This window comes from Hypomesus nipponensis, chromosome 26 (assembly GCF_054491055.1).
Source record: "Hypomesus nipponensis isolate SF chromosome 26, ASM5449105v1, whole genome shotgun sequence".
Classification (NCBI taxonomy): Eukaryota; Metazoa; Chordata; class Actinopteri; order Osmeriformes; family Osmeridae; genus Hypomesus; species Hypomesus nipponensis.
Genome location: NC_140386.1, coordinates 8,100,013 through 8,116,385, shown reverse-complemented (window position 1 = coordinate 8,116,385; position 16,373 = coordinate 8,100,013). Strand labels below are relative to the sequence as shown.

Here is a 16,373-nt window from a genome sequence, read left to right as displayed (position 1 = left end):
TGGTTGTTGTTGATCTTTTGCTGTTAAAATATCGATTTCTTAATGATGTATGCCTAGCATAAAACGCACAAGGCATTAATAAGTAAGAACGAAAGAAAATAATTTGTAATAGGCCTACTGGGAATAATAAACGTCTAGACATTTAAAAATTGAAATTAAACTCCGTCCCGTCTGTCGAAAGAACGGGTTGTACGCTAAAAACTACAAAATATAATGGTCTTCTTTAAGTAAATGTTCAATCAAACATTGTTTTACTGCCACCTACTGTAGCGGAGTTTGTTTGGGGCAATCCTGAAGCGACAACAGTTAGTTGTACGAGAAACACCTGACCTACTAAAAACAAAGAGAAACAAATATCACAAAAAACATGAATGGTGAATCTGTTTACAATCTGTGTTTACAATCAAATTCCCTAGAATAAGTGGATATTGGTCAGAGAGAGCACATATGACAACAGTGCACAGCTACTTATTGCTCGTTAAACCCCTTTCTTAAGAAACCTCGCTAGTTGAACCGGCCCAACTGACTACAGCAACAACATTTGGTTAGGCATAGTAGGCATACAGACTTCCAGACTTGTGTGTCAAAGGTCCCTCCTCATTCCAGAAACAGGAAGTGGGTTCAAAATATCCTGAGGAGGGCACTACATTTCCAGTCACAAAGGTTTGGTGTATAGCGTCACGACCTCACGGGGAATTTGTCCGTGGTCTATTGTGACAGAGGCCAATCAGCACTGAGCATACAACAATCTCCTTTCGAGACAGGAGAAAATACACCTGCTCCACACGATCAGCTCCACACTTGCAATACTGGAGAGAGAGAGAGAGAGAGAGTCAGACAGACAGACAGAGAGAGAGAGAAAGAGAGAGAGAGTCAGACAGACAGAGAGAGAGAGAGAGAGAGAGTCAGACACAGAGAGAGAGAGAGAGAGAGAGAGAGAGAGGGAGGGGAGAGAGACAGGCACACGTAAAGGCTTCTTTGCAGTGTAATGTACTGAATTATTTTTCCTTGTATACAGGATTTACCTCACACTCTGAAACAAGGGCCCTTGGACTGGTTCATACTTCCGAGATATATTTTTTTTTAACGTAATTTAGTAGAATAAATTACACATTAGAGTCCTGTTGGTTTGACCTGAGCACGGAATGGCCGTCCCCAGGAGAACTGGACGCCTACGGAATCAACTTCCAAACTGCTACTATGAGGGGTACCTGGAGAAGAGGTCGTTTAAAGACAAGGTATGTTGAGACAAATCTGTCGTAATGTTTTTATTTCATGCTTTTGCAAACATGGATTTGGTTAATCTTGGTTTATCTGTTTAATTGTTGTATTTGTATTCATTTTTTTGTGTGTGTGTGAAAGGTTTTTATCTTGCTGATAATGGACTGAGAATATCTGTGAGTGCTTGTTTGTGATCTTTAGTGTAGAAGAACGTTCCGGCTGAATGATCTAGACAATGTCTGGAATGAGTCTGGGCTCAACTTACAGTTAAACATGGTCTGACAGTTCACTGTATGTCTGTTTAGTCTTCATTGCCTTCAGGTGTATCTGTTTTTAGCATGAGTTTCTATCACATCACAGCCTGTATTATGGAAAGATTCGTCCACTACAATCACATAATAACTTGTGTATTTGTTTTGGTTGGATCTAATTAGTAAAATTCTGAACAAACTGGTTCCAGTTTTGGCTAATGGTTAACAGAGTTTCTGGGCACACAAACACTTGTAGACAAACACAGCAACATGTATGCATTTTCTGTCTTTCTATCACACACACTTACTCTCAAACACACAATGGCCGGGTTTCCGAGACTCGTGAAGAAGCTCTTAACGCTAAGAGCTTCTTAAGAACGTTCTAAAAGCGCTCTAGAACGCTCTTAGAACATTCTTAAGAAGCTCTTAGCGTTAAGAGCTTCTTAATGAATCTGGGAAACCCGGCCAATGTCCGCGATGACACACAGTGGGGTTTCCATAGGGGGAGTGGAGTGGGACATGGTTTCAGGTGTGTGTTTGTCATGTTGAGTGCAGCATGGACTTTGATTTTCCAAAGCAGTCATGGAATGTCACCCATAGCTCCAGAACTGGTTTGACAGCCTTTTACTGTAAGGAGCCATAAAGATTCAAACTGGTTGGACGAGAGTCAAGTCAGAGATCAGCCCCCATTGTCAGTAATCTTAATGTTTTTCTGCAGAAACGAATGTAATCTCAAACTCACAGTATTTGTTTTGGAAAGTGAAGGTTTGTACCAGTTGAACTGATATCACTGGCATGTTCCCTAAAGTGTTATGTAAGCCTTAAAAAAAGCATAAATAAATATTGTTGTATGGCAGAGTTGTCTAGAACAGCGATTCTTAAGAAGAAGCTGGTGGTGAAAATCCAATGCAGTCGTGTGCTGAGTTTCTGAGAAAGATGACAATTCACATGACACTGTTTTTTATTCACTCTGGGGGAAACTGAGTCAGTTTCCCTGGCACACATACCAAACCAGTTCTGACTGTCTGACAGGACAGTCCTTCAACCGGTGATATAACTAGAGTTGGAAACAGAGGCATTTTTTATGATCATTGTTCTAGACCTATTTCTCTTGTGTAGTTCCATGACAATAAATCTGGAATAATAAGTATTTTTTTTGTCTGTTTTGCTGACTGGCCAGACATCTCGTAAATTGTGGACTTGTCTATGCGAGAACACTCTATTCTTCTTCAACACCAACAAAGATAATGATGTGAGTTGTGGTAACTATCTCCTCAGGAAATTATGATTCAAATGCATAGCCTAGGTGGACACATTAAGCAACAGCTGTAGCATTAACTCCAGATGTGTGTGTGTTCACAGTATGTAGATAAGCTTGCTCTCACCGACTTCATCTCCCTAACGGATGACTGCAATCGGGATCAAAACTTAGGGGCGGCAAGACTCAACCTTCAAATGAAGAACGAAAGCTTCAAATTAACTGTAAGCAAACACCGCAGGTGTACACACTATCTACATGTCTGCAAATGTCAGTGTGCACGTCCCACATCCCTAACAGATGTTTTCTGTCTACAGGCGCCTAGCCTTGAGGCTCGTGAGCTCTGGAAAGGCTACATCTACTCTGTGGTCGAGGTCAGTGACGACGGCTCAAAGCATTTTTCTTCAGGATTCCATCTTCAAGTCACGTGTTCTTATCTTCTCTCAGATCAGCTCATTTCCCGAGATGTGTTCCTTCCTCTCTGCCCTCAGTTTAGTGGTTGTTGGTCTGACAGACGCCCCCTTCCCCTCCTGCCCTTCATGTGTCTCTCCACAGCTGGCTGTGCCCTGCTCTCTCAACCTCCTGCCCGGCCAGATTCATCTCTTGAGGGAAACGGTGGAGAGAGAGAGAGAGAGACTCCGCACCGCCTCCTCTCCTTTGGAACAGTCTAACGCCGACCTCTACGTCAGCCCGCTGTCAGAGATGCCCTCGTGAGTTCCCCGTGTCACAAAAGGCTTCTTGCTACACGGAAAACCATTTGATGGACATGTTCATTTAACACCAGGAGGTTTTTCTTGTGGGGCCAATCTCACGAGAGCGGATCTACATAAACACTCAACGAGTCAAATGAACTCTCCTGGTGTTAAATGAACGGTTTGCTGTGGAGACTCTGGCCATACAGAATTCCAGCCCAACCTTAACCCAACCACTGTGAGCAGCTGACACAGGCGTGTTAGTGCTGAGAAGGAAACACCTTTTAGGGAGTAGTGGGGTCAGATGGCTGAGCGGTTAGGGAGTCGGGCTGGTTGCCGGTTCGATTCTCGGCCAAAATGACGTAGATGTATATGTATGAGGAGCTCAGCGTGTGTCCTGACAGGGCCGAAGCTCCGTGTGTTGCCGCGGGTGGAGCTCCTGAGCAGCGGAGTTCCTCCGTCTGACCGTGTCGTCCCGCTCCAGGTGTTTCCAGCGCGTGTCTCGCTCCGAGGCGGAGAACCTTCTGGAGAAACACAGAGGAAAGGGCAACCTGTTGCTGCGCCCCAACCGTGACGGGGCCTCCTTCGCTGTCACCACCTACCAGGATCTCAACGGGTATGTTCCTCGCTCACCGCCCTCCCTCGCCACACCCTCCCTCATCGCACCCCACCCTCCCCTCTCCGCCCCTCTACCCCTCCGAACCAGCCCGTGTTCCACAGAGCTACCTACGTGCATCGGTGCCTGTCTTTGTCTACTTCACAGATGAGTGAAACAACGTCAGAATGCTTCCATTGAGGCCAGAGATAAGATGACCTTTTGTCTTACCTCTTCAGAGATTAGGCAATCTTTTGTCTTATCTCTTCATGGTTTTCTTCATACCGTTTTATAACGCGGCTAGCCAATGCTTCGTAGACCCAAACACACCTGTTGGAAAACGCCTTGACCTTTCCCGTTTGAACCGCGCTAAACACCTTGACCTCTTCTTGTTTGAACCGCGCCAAACACCTTGACCTCTTCCTGTTTGAACCACGCTAAACACATTGACCTCTTCCTGTTTGAACCGCGCCAAACACCTTGACCTCTTCCTGTTTGAACCGCGCTAAACACCTTGACCTCTTCCTGTTTGAACCGCGCTAAACACCTTGACCTCTTCCTGCTTGAACCGCGCTAAAGTCCTCTCTGTTCCCTCAGGCCCGTGTTCAGGCACTACCGTGTCACCAAGAAACACGACGGCCACTTTGCCATCGACATCGACAACCCAGTAAGTGTTCTGAAACGGACTTCTTAACAGGGAGGCTTCCGAACAAACAGTTCTAAGAACGTTTGTGCTTTGTTTGTTTCTCCTTTCCACAACATAATGGCTCCTGGTCTCCTTGTGTGGATTTCAGTTAACTTAACAAGGGATAGAGTCGAGGAGAACATGTTTCTCAGCTATGCACAGCATGTCTGGGCAATGATAACATCAACAATACCCGATCTGCAGTATTCCCTTCCTGCCGTACTTCTGCTTTTACCCATCGCTGCCACCGCCTAATGGTTTATTTGGCCTCCTTGTGTATTTAGTGGTCAATGTTTCACGAAAAGGGCTGCGTTTTAGTTTTCATCTCAGCCATATATAATAAGCATGGCGTCTGATAACAGGAGATATGTAAGGATGGTTCCTGTTCCCATAGATCCCTTGTGCCACTTTACATGATGTCATCGACTGTCTGGTGGAGAAGACCAGTGGAGTTCTAACCCCTTTGATTCTGGAGACACCTTATGAAGAGAGCATCAGTAAGAATGTGCCCTTTCTTTGTGTCTGTATATACATGACCCTCCTTTCTCTCTCTCTCTCTCTCTCTCTCTCTCTCTCTCTCTCTCTCTCTCTCTCTCTCTCTCTCCCCCTCTATCTCTCTCTCTCTCCCTCTATCTCTCTGCCTCGTGTGTGCTGTTAAAAATCGTTCCGGCCCACTGTTTTCACAGCGTTTGTTCAGTCTAATGAAGAAAACGGAGAGAGAAGTCTCCACTGTGCCTCCAGCAGTCCCATCCCTCCTGCCTTTACTTCCAATTCAGAGACTGAATCTGCCTCTCCCCCTGCCCCTGACTCTGTCCCTGCCTCATCCCCGGACTCGACCCTGACACTACCACCTAGACCAGGTAGGCCATCTTACCTGTGGCCCAGTCACCACAGATTCTGTCAGCAACCCTGAACCCACATACATCTAATCACATGCCCTGGACATGTTTGCTTTGCCACTAATATGTTTACGTTTCCTTCAGTGGTTTAACCTCAGGCAATCTGTCCTTTTAGTCTTCTTTGACTTGAAGTCTAGAATATATGTGGAGACTATCGTATATTGTATTTCATTTTTTAATTTCATATTTAGTTCCAAGAGATCAAAATTGTTATGAGGTACCGAAGTCGGAAACAGGGGAGAGTTTTTACCTGAACAACCCACGTGAGTCTCCCTCCCTCCCTCCCTCCAATAATACCACTGCGGGCATGACTCTGTTCCTCATCCCTCCATTGTCTCTGCTTTGTCTGTGTTGTTGTCGAAACAGACGTGAAGGAGGAGGAGCCAGCTCCGCCCCCTCCCCCCCGCTCCCGCCTGCCAAGTGAGTCCCACAGAAGACACCGATAAACACACGCACCGCGCACACGCACAAGGTGTCATGTTCCAAAAGGGAACACGCTTCTCGGGAGCAACATTTAAAACGGCTTCATCTCTTTTTCCTGTGATTTCTGTTGCAGTTCTGAAGACATCAGTGCCGGCTCACAGTTCTCTGCCCGGAGACACAAGTAAGAATATATATATATATACGAGTAAATATATAACTTTACAAACTACGGAACTGGTGGTTCATCCTCTCTGTTTCTCTCTCGTTACTTAACACTGGGTCTCTCCTTTTTGGGTTAGTCAACGGGTGCGTTTTTTCCTTAACGGCTGACATCTTTGTTTCAGTCCCGGAGAGGAAAGCTCTGAAGCCGCCAGGCATGCCCCCTGGTTCCCGCTCGTCCACCCCTCTCCCGAGGCCTACCTTCGCCCCCACTCCCACCCCCAGGTCTGCCCTACGGCCGTCCTCGGCCCCCACCCCCAGGTCCCAGTCAGTCCCAGAGGTCCCAGAGACCAGGTTGAGAACCTTCACTGCTGGGAGATCAGGTCCACCCATCTTACCAGGTCAGTCTTATAGAAAACGAGTGGTACTTCCTTTCCAGTAGATGATTGTTCTACAGGAATTCAGTGACCCGAAAGTGTCTCCCCCTCCACCTGAACGCCTCGGTTGTCCTTCCCCCAGGCTTGTCTGAGGAGCTGAAAGTGAAGCTGGAGATGAGACGGGTGGTTGAATAGCGCCCTCTCCTGGTGACTCCTGGACAACAAACAGCCTCGTCCTTCAGTGTCACTTCTTCCAAGTTCCTGCATTGAAGCCGATCAGGAAGACATAAAGACAGACACATGACGCCCTGGATGAAGGCCCAAGAGAGAGCCCGTCCTAATCACTGGCATCTGATTGGATTGTGGGAGTCTCGCAAACCACGACTTAGCTTCGGACGGGGGAAAGGAGTCGTCTTCTTCCGGGCGCGCTTCTACCTCCTTCCTCAGCGCCCATGAGCCTTATGGGTCGCACCAGACCCCCTGCCGGAAGCTCAACGTGTCAGTGCTGCCTCTCCAAAGATTAACGCTTTATTGATTTCTCCTCGTTGGCAAGGCTCGTTGGCAACTCAATTGCAAATTACCGGACGGTAAATCTGTATGTAGATGTCACGATTAGCACCTTGACTGTTTTTTTTTATATTTTGGAACGTTTGCACATTTAAATCAAAAAAAGTTCAACTTTTGATTTTATATCATCGAATGAAGTATCAAATATTTGCTTTACATATCAGTGTTCTTTCTTAATATTTTTTTCTCATTAAAATGTATAGTTGTACGTTATATATTTCTGTTGTGACAGGAAAACACAAGACTGCCTTGCAGATTTATTTGCTTTGTGTGACAGATACATACTGTAGTGGAAATAAAAAGAAACCTATTTACATTGTGAGATATTTTACACCACGTGTAAAATAAAGTTAAAAAGTCTCGTCAGGAACATTTTAAAGCATTGCAGGTTATATCTATCTATAAGATGCATACAGTACCAGCCACATGGCAACTTGAAAAGCACAGAAGAGCACCCAAGCACTGGATTCAGACACTACTGTATGTGACACGATTAGGGACTAGTGATAACATTGATAAACAAATGCTCTTCTGTGACGTTAACTTTCATCGCGGTCTTTCACGACCGTTCCATTTTCTCTGGTCCAGGGGTTCCCAATCCTGGTCCTCGGGCCTCCCTGTCCTGCATGTTTTAGATGTTTCCTTGTTCCAACACACCTGATTCAAATGAATGGTCGTTAGCAGGTTTTCTGAAAAACGACATAACGACCCATTGGAATCAGGTGTGTTGGAGCAGGGAAACACCTAATGCGGGCAGGGAGGCCCGAGGACCAGGATTGGGAACCTCTGCTCTAGTCGATTCAGAGAGCAACTAAACTGTTTTCAGGAAAGCAAACCGTTACAACAGGTGAGCAAACACACACACACACACACACGTGGTTAGTACGTGGTAAACCTACAGACCCACATTTCCTCTTTCATACTTTGTAACAGGAGCGTTACAAGCTATAATACTTCCACGACTGATTTGTGTCTGTTGTATTCCTCTCTGGTTCATACAGCTGCTGGTTAGCAATGTCGGTGTAAGTACATTCCTTATGTAGCAACTAGTCATTTATGTAAAGACTATCAACTGGTCGTTATGAGGGTTATACAATTCAGTTGGCTTCTTAGAAAGCAACTAGATACAGTAGCTGAGTATTTCCAAACATTCAATCTGTGAAGATGACTACTGTGTTACTCTGTACAATACAGACAAATGAACGTAAATGACTTGTAACGCAAACAAATAAATAAAACGAGTAACCATCATTTGGCCTTTTGTTGCATTGTTTGTTATTGTATTGTTTGTTTGTTAGCGACGTCGTGATTACTGACTTAATACTTGATGAGGGCACCTCTGGAAGGCACGGAGAGAGCTGAGGAGGAGGTGGCACAGCAGGAGGGCACGAAGCCCCAGGCTGCCAGCATGGCAGGGAGAGGGAGAGGTGGAGGTGGAGGAGATGGAGGTCTGCAGTGGTTGATGGCTGGTGCTGATGCCTGTTGCGCTCCAAGGCTAGGCAGCCAGGGTTTAGGGGAAGGTTCTGCAGCAGTTCTGCCTAGGGCTGGGGCCAGGGCTAAGGCTGGGGCTGGGGCTGGGGTGGGAAGGCTGCGTGTCTAGGTGAGGCTGGCGTTGGAGCTGCTAGTGCCACTGTTCTTCCTCTGGCCGCTTTGCACGGCGCTGGGAACCTGCAGCCCCGTTTGCACTGAGAAACTGCCGTTCCAGACCTGCAGGGGGCAGCAGAGCACAGGCAAACAAAAAAAACAAGTAGCCACGTCACTTCTGGGTTCACGGAGGTCATGCGGGGGCGTGCAGGTGCAGCGACAGATTCGTGTTAGCATCGTCTGTCTCAGAGATACAGGAATAATATTATTGCTGAGCTGTGATATAATTGTTCTCACCATGAAAGCAGGTATAACAGGCTGCTGGAACTTGGCTCTGAAGGTGTGCATCAGCTGCTTGGTTCTGGAGTTGTAGAAAGACAACATGCCTGCAGGGACAAAACACCAGTGGTGCAAAACGCACAAACTTGACGAAGTGGCTTCCGTGTGAATGTGTGTACGTGGACGTGCGAGCGAGTGGGCGGGCGTGGACGTGTTGGGTGTGTTGTGACCAACACGAGTTGTACCAAATGGCAGAACCTCATAAAATAATTGTGAAATTACATAGGACAAATGTCCGGAGAAAAATTCCAGTCTGATCCCGGTATTATGCTCACGTTTGTTGGAATCTCTGTCACTCTGAATTCTAGTAAACACTTTGCTTCAAACTTTGAGTGTCAACGCTGTTTCAAAAACGTAATTGATCAGAAAACGTAGTACATATTGAGCCACTTCAGGTGTGTGGATGTCCCCCCTCCCCCCCCCCCCTTACCCTCTTCGTAGTTGCAGTACACTCCTATGCGGTCGGGGATGGGGCAGTCCAGGGTGCGGGCCTTGTTGTTGTGCTTGGCCGTCAGGCTCTGCTGCAGCCAGTTGTTCAGGTGGATGCACCAGGACGCGTTGCTCTTGCCCAGCTGGTCGAAGCGGCCCAGGTTACGCAGGGCCACGCCCACGGCGAACGCCTTGCTCTCCTTGTCGAAGCGGACCTCCCAGTACTGCTGGCCCGCGTCGATCATGGTGTCTCCTGGGAGTCAGGGAGGGGGAGAGGGAGGGAGGGAGGGGGGAGGGAGGGAGGGAGGGGGAGAGGGAGGGAGGGAGGGGGAGAGGGAGGGAGGGAGGGGGAGAGGGAGGGAGAGGGAGGGAGGGAGGGGGAGAGGGAGGGAGGGAGAGAGGAGAGGGAGGGAGGGAGGGAGGGGGAGAGGGAGGGAGAGGGAGGGAGGGGGAGAGGGAGGGAGGGAGGGAGGGGGGGGAGAGAGAGGGGGGGGGGAGAGAGAGGGAGGGGGGAGGGAGGGAGGGAGGGAGAGGGAGGGAGGGAGGGGGAGAGGGAGGGAGGGAGGGTGTGGGGATAGAGAGAGAATAAGAGTGGGCCTATACCTAGTATTCCCAGTACAGTGTAGGACTCTACCTGTCTACATACCCAGTACGGTGTAGGACTCTACCTGTCTACATACCCAGTACGGTGTAGGACTCAGCAGTGAACCTATCTCTGCCGACCCTGGCCGATGGCGCTCTCTTGGGTGACATCATGGCGGTCCTGAGAGGAGTGGGCCGGGGACAGTCAGAGGAGAAGAAGGAAACACAGATCAGAGAGGCGCTGATGAGCATGTGGGTTCCTACTCCAGGCCCCCCCCCCCCCCCCCCCGGTGGCAGTCACCTGGCAGGGGAGTGCATGGGGGAGTTGGTGCGGTTCTTGTCCTTGCGGATCTCCTGGACCTTGCCCCCGCAGCTGTCCCACTCCACGCTCAGGTCCTCCACGCGCAGGTTCTGATGGGCCGAGCCGGCGTCCAGCTTGAACACAAACGCTGCAGGCGGGAGAGGACACGGGTCGGGCCGTGAGGGTCAGCGTGTGTGTGTGCGTGTGTGCGTGTGTGTGTGTTTCTAGGGTTACGTTACATTAGGAGTTATGACTCACCGTGTGTTTCGAGGGTTACCGGTTCGGAGAACTCCCCCGCCACGGCCTTGTTACACGCCTTGACGCGAAACGTGATGTAGCGGGTGTCGAAGCGAAGCCCTGGAGGTTGGTGGGTGGAATTATGGTGTCCGTTCAAACTGGTGTCACACGTTTTGTTACACGTGTAAAAGCAGATGCGTACTGCAATTCCTCCGTTTTATTGTTATTTGATACAAAATCGATCCTTCTCCTGAGACTCCCCAGACTCATTTATTGCTCTTGTGTCTATTCTGCTCTCCCCTGTCCTCCCCCTCCTCCTCTACCTCCCTGTCCTGCCCCTCCTCCTTCTCCTCTCCCTCCCTTGTCCTCCCCCTTCTCCTCTCCCCTCCTGTCCTGCCCTTCCTCCTCTCCCTCCCTTGTCCTCTTCCTCCTCCTCCCCCTCCTCCTGCTCCTACCTGTGAGGATGTGCTCCATCTCGCGGATCCCCTCCACCACCATCCAGGGGTAGTCCTCCCGGACGCGGGGGGGCCCCTCGTGGTTGGTGCGCCGGTGCTCCAGCACGTAGTGGTCTATCTTGGTGTCCGGTTCCGGAAGGGTCCACAGCACCGTCACCGTGTTGTCACATACCTGGCACTCTGACACCTGGATCTCGGGAGTTGCGGGCACTGAAACACAGAGAGGAATGTGTGTTCGTTCACGGCTTGCTAAACCTGTTTACCAAATCAAAGTATTTTCACATAATGGCATGCCTTATATGTATGCACAAAGGTATTAAACATCTGTGCAGCAGAGTTGACAGTTTGACAGCCCCTGCAGGTATTTGCATTGCAGTGCACTGTGTAAACTTAAGAGTGTGTGTAACACCATTTGGGAATGTTACCTTGTTAGTCACATGACAGTATTTAAAGAGGAGTTATGTATTTAGCTAGCTGGTCAAGACAAAGAAATCAGGAGACAAAGACTGACCTGGGAGGAATTTAATGGCCTGTAGCATCTCCCTTTCTTGGGTAAAATCCACCATCATGTGACTCATGTTGTCACTGGCCTTCGCTTTCAGAGACAGCCGGAAGGCTGGGGCCATTGTCACGCTGCCCTCGCACAAACAAAGACACACACACACACACAGCGAAACGCGTGCCAAATTCAAATCACCAAGGGACTGAAGACAAGTTTGTTTTCCGAAAATCTCAAGTTCTGTGAGCTAGCCACATAATACCAAAGTAATAACCCTAGTTACTCTGACTACCGCACACAAACAAAGTATTCATAAACAGTTATCTAGGACTCTTGCAAAACAAACAGAAAACACCAGAGGGGGGAACAGCAGACGGACAGACAGACAGACAGACAGACAGACAGACAGGTTTGAAACACAGGACAGGAGCTGTGGCTCTTCCAGAGTGCATGCTACTACAGGACTAGCTGTTGCGGGAATAGGCAGAGCTTGGTTGCTTGTTTTCAGGTGTCGTGCACAGAGCATGCTGCAACACGTTCTGCCGCTGTCGGACTAGAGTCAGTCGGATGCTTATTCTAAGTGAACAGATGGTTTAAGTGTTAGGACACTTGGATGAAGAAGGAACAGCTATGTACAATACCTATCCTTAATGTCTTTGGCCGCCTGAGGAGAAGCAGGAAGTAAAGGGAGGAGAGAAAGAAGGAGAAAGGATGTACACAGACCAAAAGACAACTGAGTTGCAGCTCATTCTTACAATGAACACATGATGCCCTGTTACGCAATACATCACAGGAAACTGACAAACCAGAGCGAAGCTACGTGACATTGCTCGACAAGAGGGTAGGCTTGTAAAAAAAAAAACTTGTAAACAAAGCTCTTGCCAATAGCGATGACGCAACATTGTTTTAACTTCAGCAGAAGTGAATCACGGAGCGGATACCTGGGTAAAATCCTCTGTTTCAGCAGAGCAGAGCGTCTGATTGGCTTGCTCCAGGAGGTCCTCTGAGCTCTCCAGGGCCTTAGAACAGGCGCTCAGCTGATTCTGAGGAAACAGTCGAACACACAAGCGGGCAAGGTCAGGGCAAGACGTCATCTGGAGCTGGCTCTGTTCATTAATCACGCAAAATAACACCAGGACTGTACTAGCTGTAGCCGTGGGAGTCCTCAGAGGATATTGTGTCTTTGAACATTCCTGTTTTATGACATTCTGAGGAGGAGGGTCTAGCTCAGTAGGCAGAGCAGAATCAAATAAAATGTATTTTTATTACTTTACATTTAGTCATTTAGCAGACGCTCTTATCCAGAACGACTTACAGTAAGTACAGGGACATTCTTCCCGAGGCAAGTAGGGTGAAGTGCCTTGCCCAAGGACACAACGTCCTTTGGCATGGCCGTGAATCGAACCAACAACCTTCTGATTAATAGCCCGACTCCCTCACCGCTCAGCCATCTGACCCCCCCCCCCCATCTTATTATTAACCCAGAGCTGACCTGTAGTTCGTAGGTGCGACTGGCCCTCTCTTGTTTTATACGCGTGACCATCCCTTCCTTCAGCTCATCCAGGACGGAGTGCAGGGAGGTGAACTCCGCCTCCATGTCCTCCTGCACGCGGTTCGAGTTCATCTGTGACACAGGAAGTGGAAGCAATGTGAGAGTAATCCTTCTGAATGGCTAAAGATGTTGTGGTGTGGATCTTTAACGGGTTGCCTTTACACTTTAGATTACTTGTGCGCTGCACATTGATCTGTTTCAACGCCGAACTGCTAGCTAACTGACGGATGTGTAAGTGTGAACGATCGATGCTTTACCTCCAGGTTCTCTAAGCTCTGTTTGAGACAACAGACAAAGTTTTGAATTTCTTCATTCTTCAGGGCGAGGGTTGTGGTGATCTTCCTAAGGGATTCCTTAGGGACACAAATAATTGATCATTTAAGAACAGCTTAGATTACATGGTTTCGTAACAACTATTGCTGTCTGGGGTAATTGTGTCCCTGTGTAAATTCTGACTAGGGAGGGCATGGCCGGAAGGACGCGGATTCATAATTTAATAATGCAGCTGCAATGATGTTCATACAACTGCAGACCGTGATCAACAACGACTCTCCCACCCACAACATACTATCTGTCTTGACACATTCAAATGATGTAATGCACTGTATTGCGACATACAGCGGAATAACTATGTAATTTCTCCAGCGTCAGGTCAGTTCACTCCAAAGAGCTTTAAACCAAATAGCGAGCGAGATACATTTTCCGCAGGGCCCCATTCATCCCAACGGAAAAGGGTACATGTTAATGTCTGCGACTCAGATCTACGACTCCAAAAGCTATGATATTTCCTCGTATGCATATAGCAATCGATACCACTATTTCGAGACCTGTCAAGAACAGGCTCATATGTTGTAACGAGCTGTTCATCTTGGTGAACACGATGAGCATGATTGAGGGCAACGCAACCATTGTGGATTTTGAAGCAGAAATAGCTCAAAAACTGTATCTGATGTAAGATACATCGGACACTGCATACAAATTCAATTTCAGTTAAGCTATGTCACAGTATAGGACAAGTCAATGACATAAGACAGCACAAAGTCCGCTATCCTCTCCCCTTTTCTTTGTACGCCCTGCAACCCGCCTCTACAAACATTGAAAACACCTGTTTCGCCGGTTACATCTTACCTTCTGTTCACTCATCTTGCCGGCCCAACGAAACCAATTCTGGTCTGCACAGTATTATTAAAAGTTGTATCAACCGTTTCCTCGTTAAGTCTTATTTGCACAACTGGGTTGGTACTGATGCTGCTAAAGTGCATTGCATCTTCGGTCCAACGCCTACTAGGGCCATTGTGTGTTTTGCGCAGGCGTAGCAGAGGAGCTTGGGGGATGTAGTTCCAAGGAGGTAAATGTAAACCATTGGCACAAACCACAGGGCCGCGCTTATTTCTACGGTTTTGTGCGTGCACAGTTGTATCATTTACACAGATTAACCCGTGATTAATTGTCACGTTCTGCCTTTTTATCAGTTGCAGGTTATGTCTGTTCTCTTAATCACCTAATTTGTTCAGTAACTGTAACTTGTGTTATTGGGTTTCTGCTTTAAATGAAACGCTTTACTCTCAGCAAATTAACTCAATGTTTGTTTTTATTCAACAATGTTCGTTGTATATGTTGTTTTAAAGTCCCTCTCATGCAAGCTGTTAAACTGTTGCTGCTCTTTTGCTCCACTTGGTTATCACAACACATTATACCTGATGTAATCACTGGAAGCAAAACGAACACTCAACTTCAATGAAGATTGTAGTGGCTAAATGTTTAGTAACACATTTGCACCAAAAACCACAAGCAAGTCAGGAATATCACTCCTACTCAGGTACTTAAATAACCACCCAACTCTGAGACCACACGCACACACTTGCATGCAACCCTGTGCAAAACCATTGAGAATGCTTGAATATACACAGGGCTTAAAAAGTTTAATGACAATGGTAATGTTGTAATAAAAACTGATGCACACAAAGACTTGGCCAGTTGCAAACTGTAGGGTTTGTGGTTATCTGAGCACCCTTCAACCCACCGTGCAGGTTGCTTTCTTTGGTATTTCTTCGGTATCTTTCTCCTCCCACACACACACACACACACACACACGCATACACACACACACATGTACACACAGTCCTTCCTCATTTCACACAGCAGATTAGCAGTGACATGAGGAGATCAAGAAGCCCACCTCTGACACAACAGACATCTAGAGGAAAATGTTTCTTTTGCTGTTATTTACAGGTAAGTTCACCTTTATCCTTAAAATCAATGGCAGAATGCAATATTTTGGTATTGGAATATGTTTAGTGGACACCTCCTCCTCTACTTTACATGGGACTTTGTATGTGTTCAGTGCACTTGTAATGTGATGCTCACTATCTAGTACCTAACAGTGTATTTTTTGTCTGTTGGTTCTCTCTCCACTACCCGATCAACTGTCATCGGCAGCAGTGTTGGTGGACAGTGCAGAGATGTCTGTGATTATAGATCCATCCCCGAGGACAGTGAAAGCTTTCCTGGGCTCTTCCCTCACTCTCAACTGCAGCTTTGAACTCCAGAATGTACAAAGGTGTTATGTGAGTTGGTTTTTCAACAAAACTGCTTCCAGCTCAGGCTGTACGTCTACAAAGCGATGTAATAGATATTCACTGAACCAGACAGAGGATCCCCGTATACATGGAGATACAAGAAAGGATTATTGTTTACTGACTCTTACTAACGTTACCTTCAAGGACAGTGGATGGTACTATTGCAAAGTGACAGTAGACATACCTAAATTACTAGATGCATGCAGCAATGAAACACAAGTGATTGTATGTAAGTATCCATTTTGTTTCTACGTCAAGTTTTATTGTCGTGTGTAGAGGAACACAGACAGAAATATGACAGTTAAATAAGAGTTTAAACTATTTCTCCATAGCAGCAAAGGGCCAGATGGAAAGTACAACCAGTTCTTTAAAAACGGATAAACCAGGTGTGTGAATGTATGTGTGGAGAGAAAGACAAGAGTAGGGGTGTAAAGTTAGCAATATGTCATCATGCCAAAATTTTATATGGGCTCTGATATCTCTTTTTAAAACTCATAACATGGTCCAGTCCAATTAGAAATGAATGCAAGCTGTACAAAGTCAATAGACAGATTTTGAAGGGAAAAAAACAAAGAGGTCACCCACATCTTCCTTCCACAGTGCCTCCCACAAACCAGGAAGTGGGACTGGCAGGCTGGATGCTGTGGGTGGCTGTGGGAGTGGGTAGTCTCATCCTGGTCATCGTGTTC

The 16,373-nt window shown here is 47.2% G+C and overlaps 2 protein-coding genes across 2 annotated transcripts; one reads left to right on the top strand and one right to left on the bottom strand.

The window, feature by feature from the left end:
* The first annotated feature begins 97 nt into the window (after window positions 1-97).
* On the top strand, window positions 98-8,378 carry LOC146221299 (signal-transducing adaptor protein 1-like). Its single transcript, XM_084692541.1, has 14 exons — window positions 98-1,238; window positions 2,653-2,724; window positions 2,835-2,954; window positions 3,048-3,104; window positions 3,286-3,440; window positions 3,907-4,038; window positions 4,615-4,684; window positions 5,097-5,199; window positions 5,389-5,562; window positions 5,793-5,864; window positions 5,968-6,021; window positions 6,158-6,205; window positions 6,369-6,584; window positions 6,703-8,378. The coding sequence occupies exons 1-14, from the start codon at window positions 1,146-1,148 to the stop codon at window positions 6,753-6,755; spliced, it is 1,419 nt and encodes a 472-aa protein (XP_084548667.1). The 5' UTR covers window positions 98-1,145; the 3' UTR covers window positions 6,756-8,378.
* Window positions 8,379-8,506: 128 nt separating this feature from the next.
* fsd1 (fibronectin type III and SPRY domain containing 1) lies at window positions 8,507-14,383 on the bottom strand. The gene is made up of 13 exons (XM_084692544.1): window positions 14,234-14,383; window positions 13,363-13,458; window positions 13,046-13,177; window positions 12,495-12,596; window positions 12,195-12,217; window positions 11,566-11,687; window positions 11,055-11,264; window positions 10,621-10,719; window positions 10,363-10,510; window positions 10,160-10,242; window positions 9,481-9,732; window positions 9,009-9,097; window positions 8,507-8,834 (listed from the first exon to the last, which is right to left on the bottom strand). Exons 1-13 carry the CDS (start codon window positions 14,246-14,248, stop codon window positions 8,724-8,726), a joined length of 1,482 nt encoding a protein of 493 aa, XP_084548670.1. The 5' UTR covers window positions 14,249-14,383; the 3' UTR covers window positions 8,507-8,723.
* Between the last annotated feature and the right edge of the window lie 1,990 nt (window positions 14,384-16,373).

Coding starts and splice junctions, on each gene's coding strand:
- LOC146221299 (XM_084692541.1), top strand. CDS start 1,146: ATGGCCGTCCCCAGGAGAACTGGACGCCTACGGAATCAACTTCCAAAC. Junction 4,039..4,614: donor ACCTACCAGGATCTCAACGG/GTATGTTCCTCG, acceptor CTGTTCCCTCAG/GCCCGTGTTCAGGCACTACC. Junction 5,200..5,388: donor ACCTTATGAAGAGAGCATCA/GTAAGAATGTGC, acceptor CTGTTTTCACAG/CGTTTGTTCAGTCTAATGAA.
- fsd1 (XM_084692544.1), bottom strand. Junction 11,688..12,194: donor GCCAAAGACATTAAGGATAG/GTATTGTACATA, acceptor GTGCGAGGGCAG/CGTGACAATGGCCCCAGCCT. Junction 10,511..10,620: donor GGTAACCCTCGAAACACACG/GTGAGTCATAAC, acceptor TCCCGCCTGCAG/CGTTTGTGTTCAAGCTGGAC.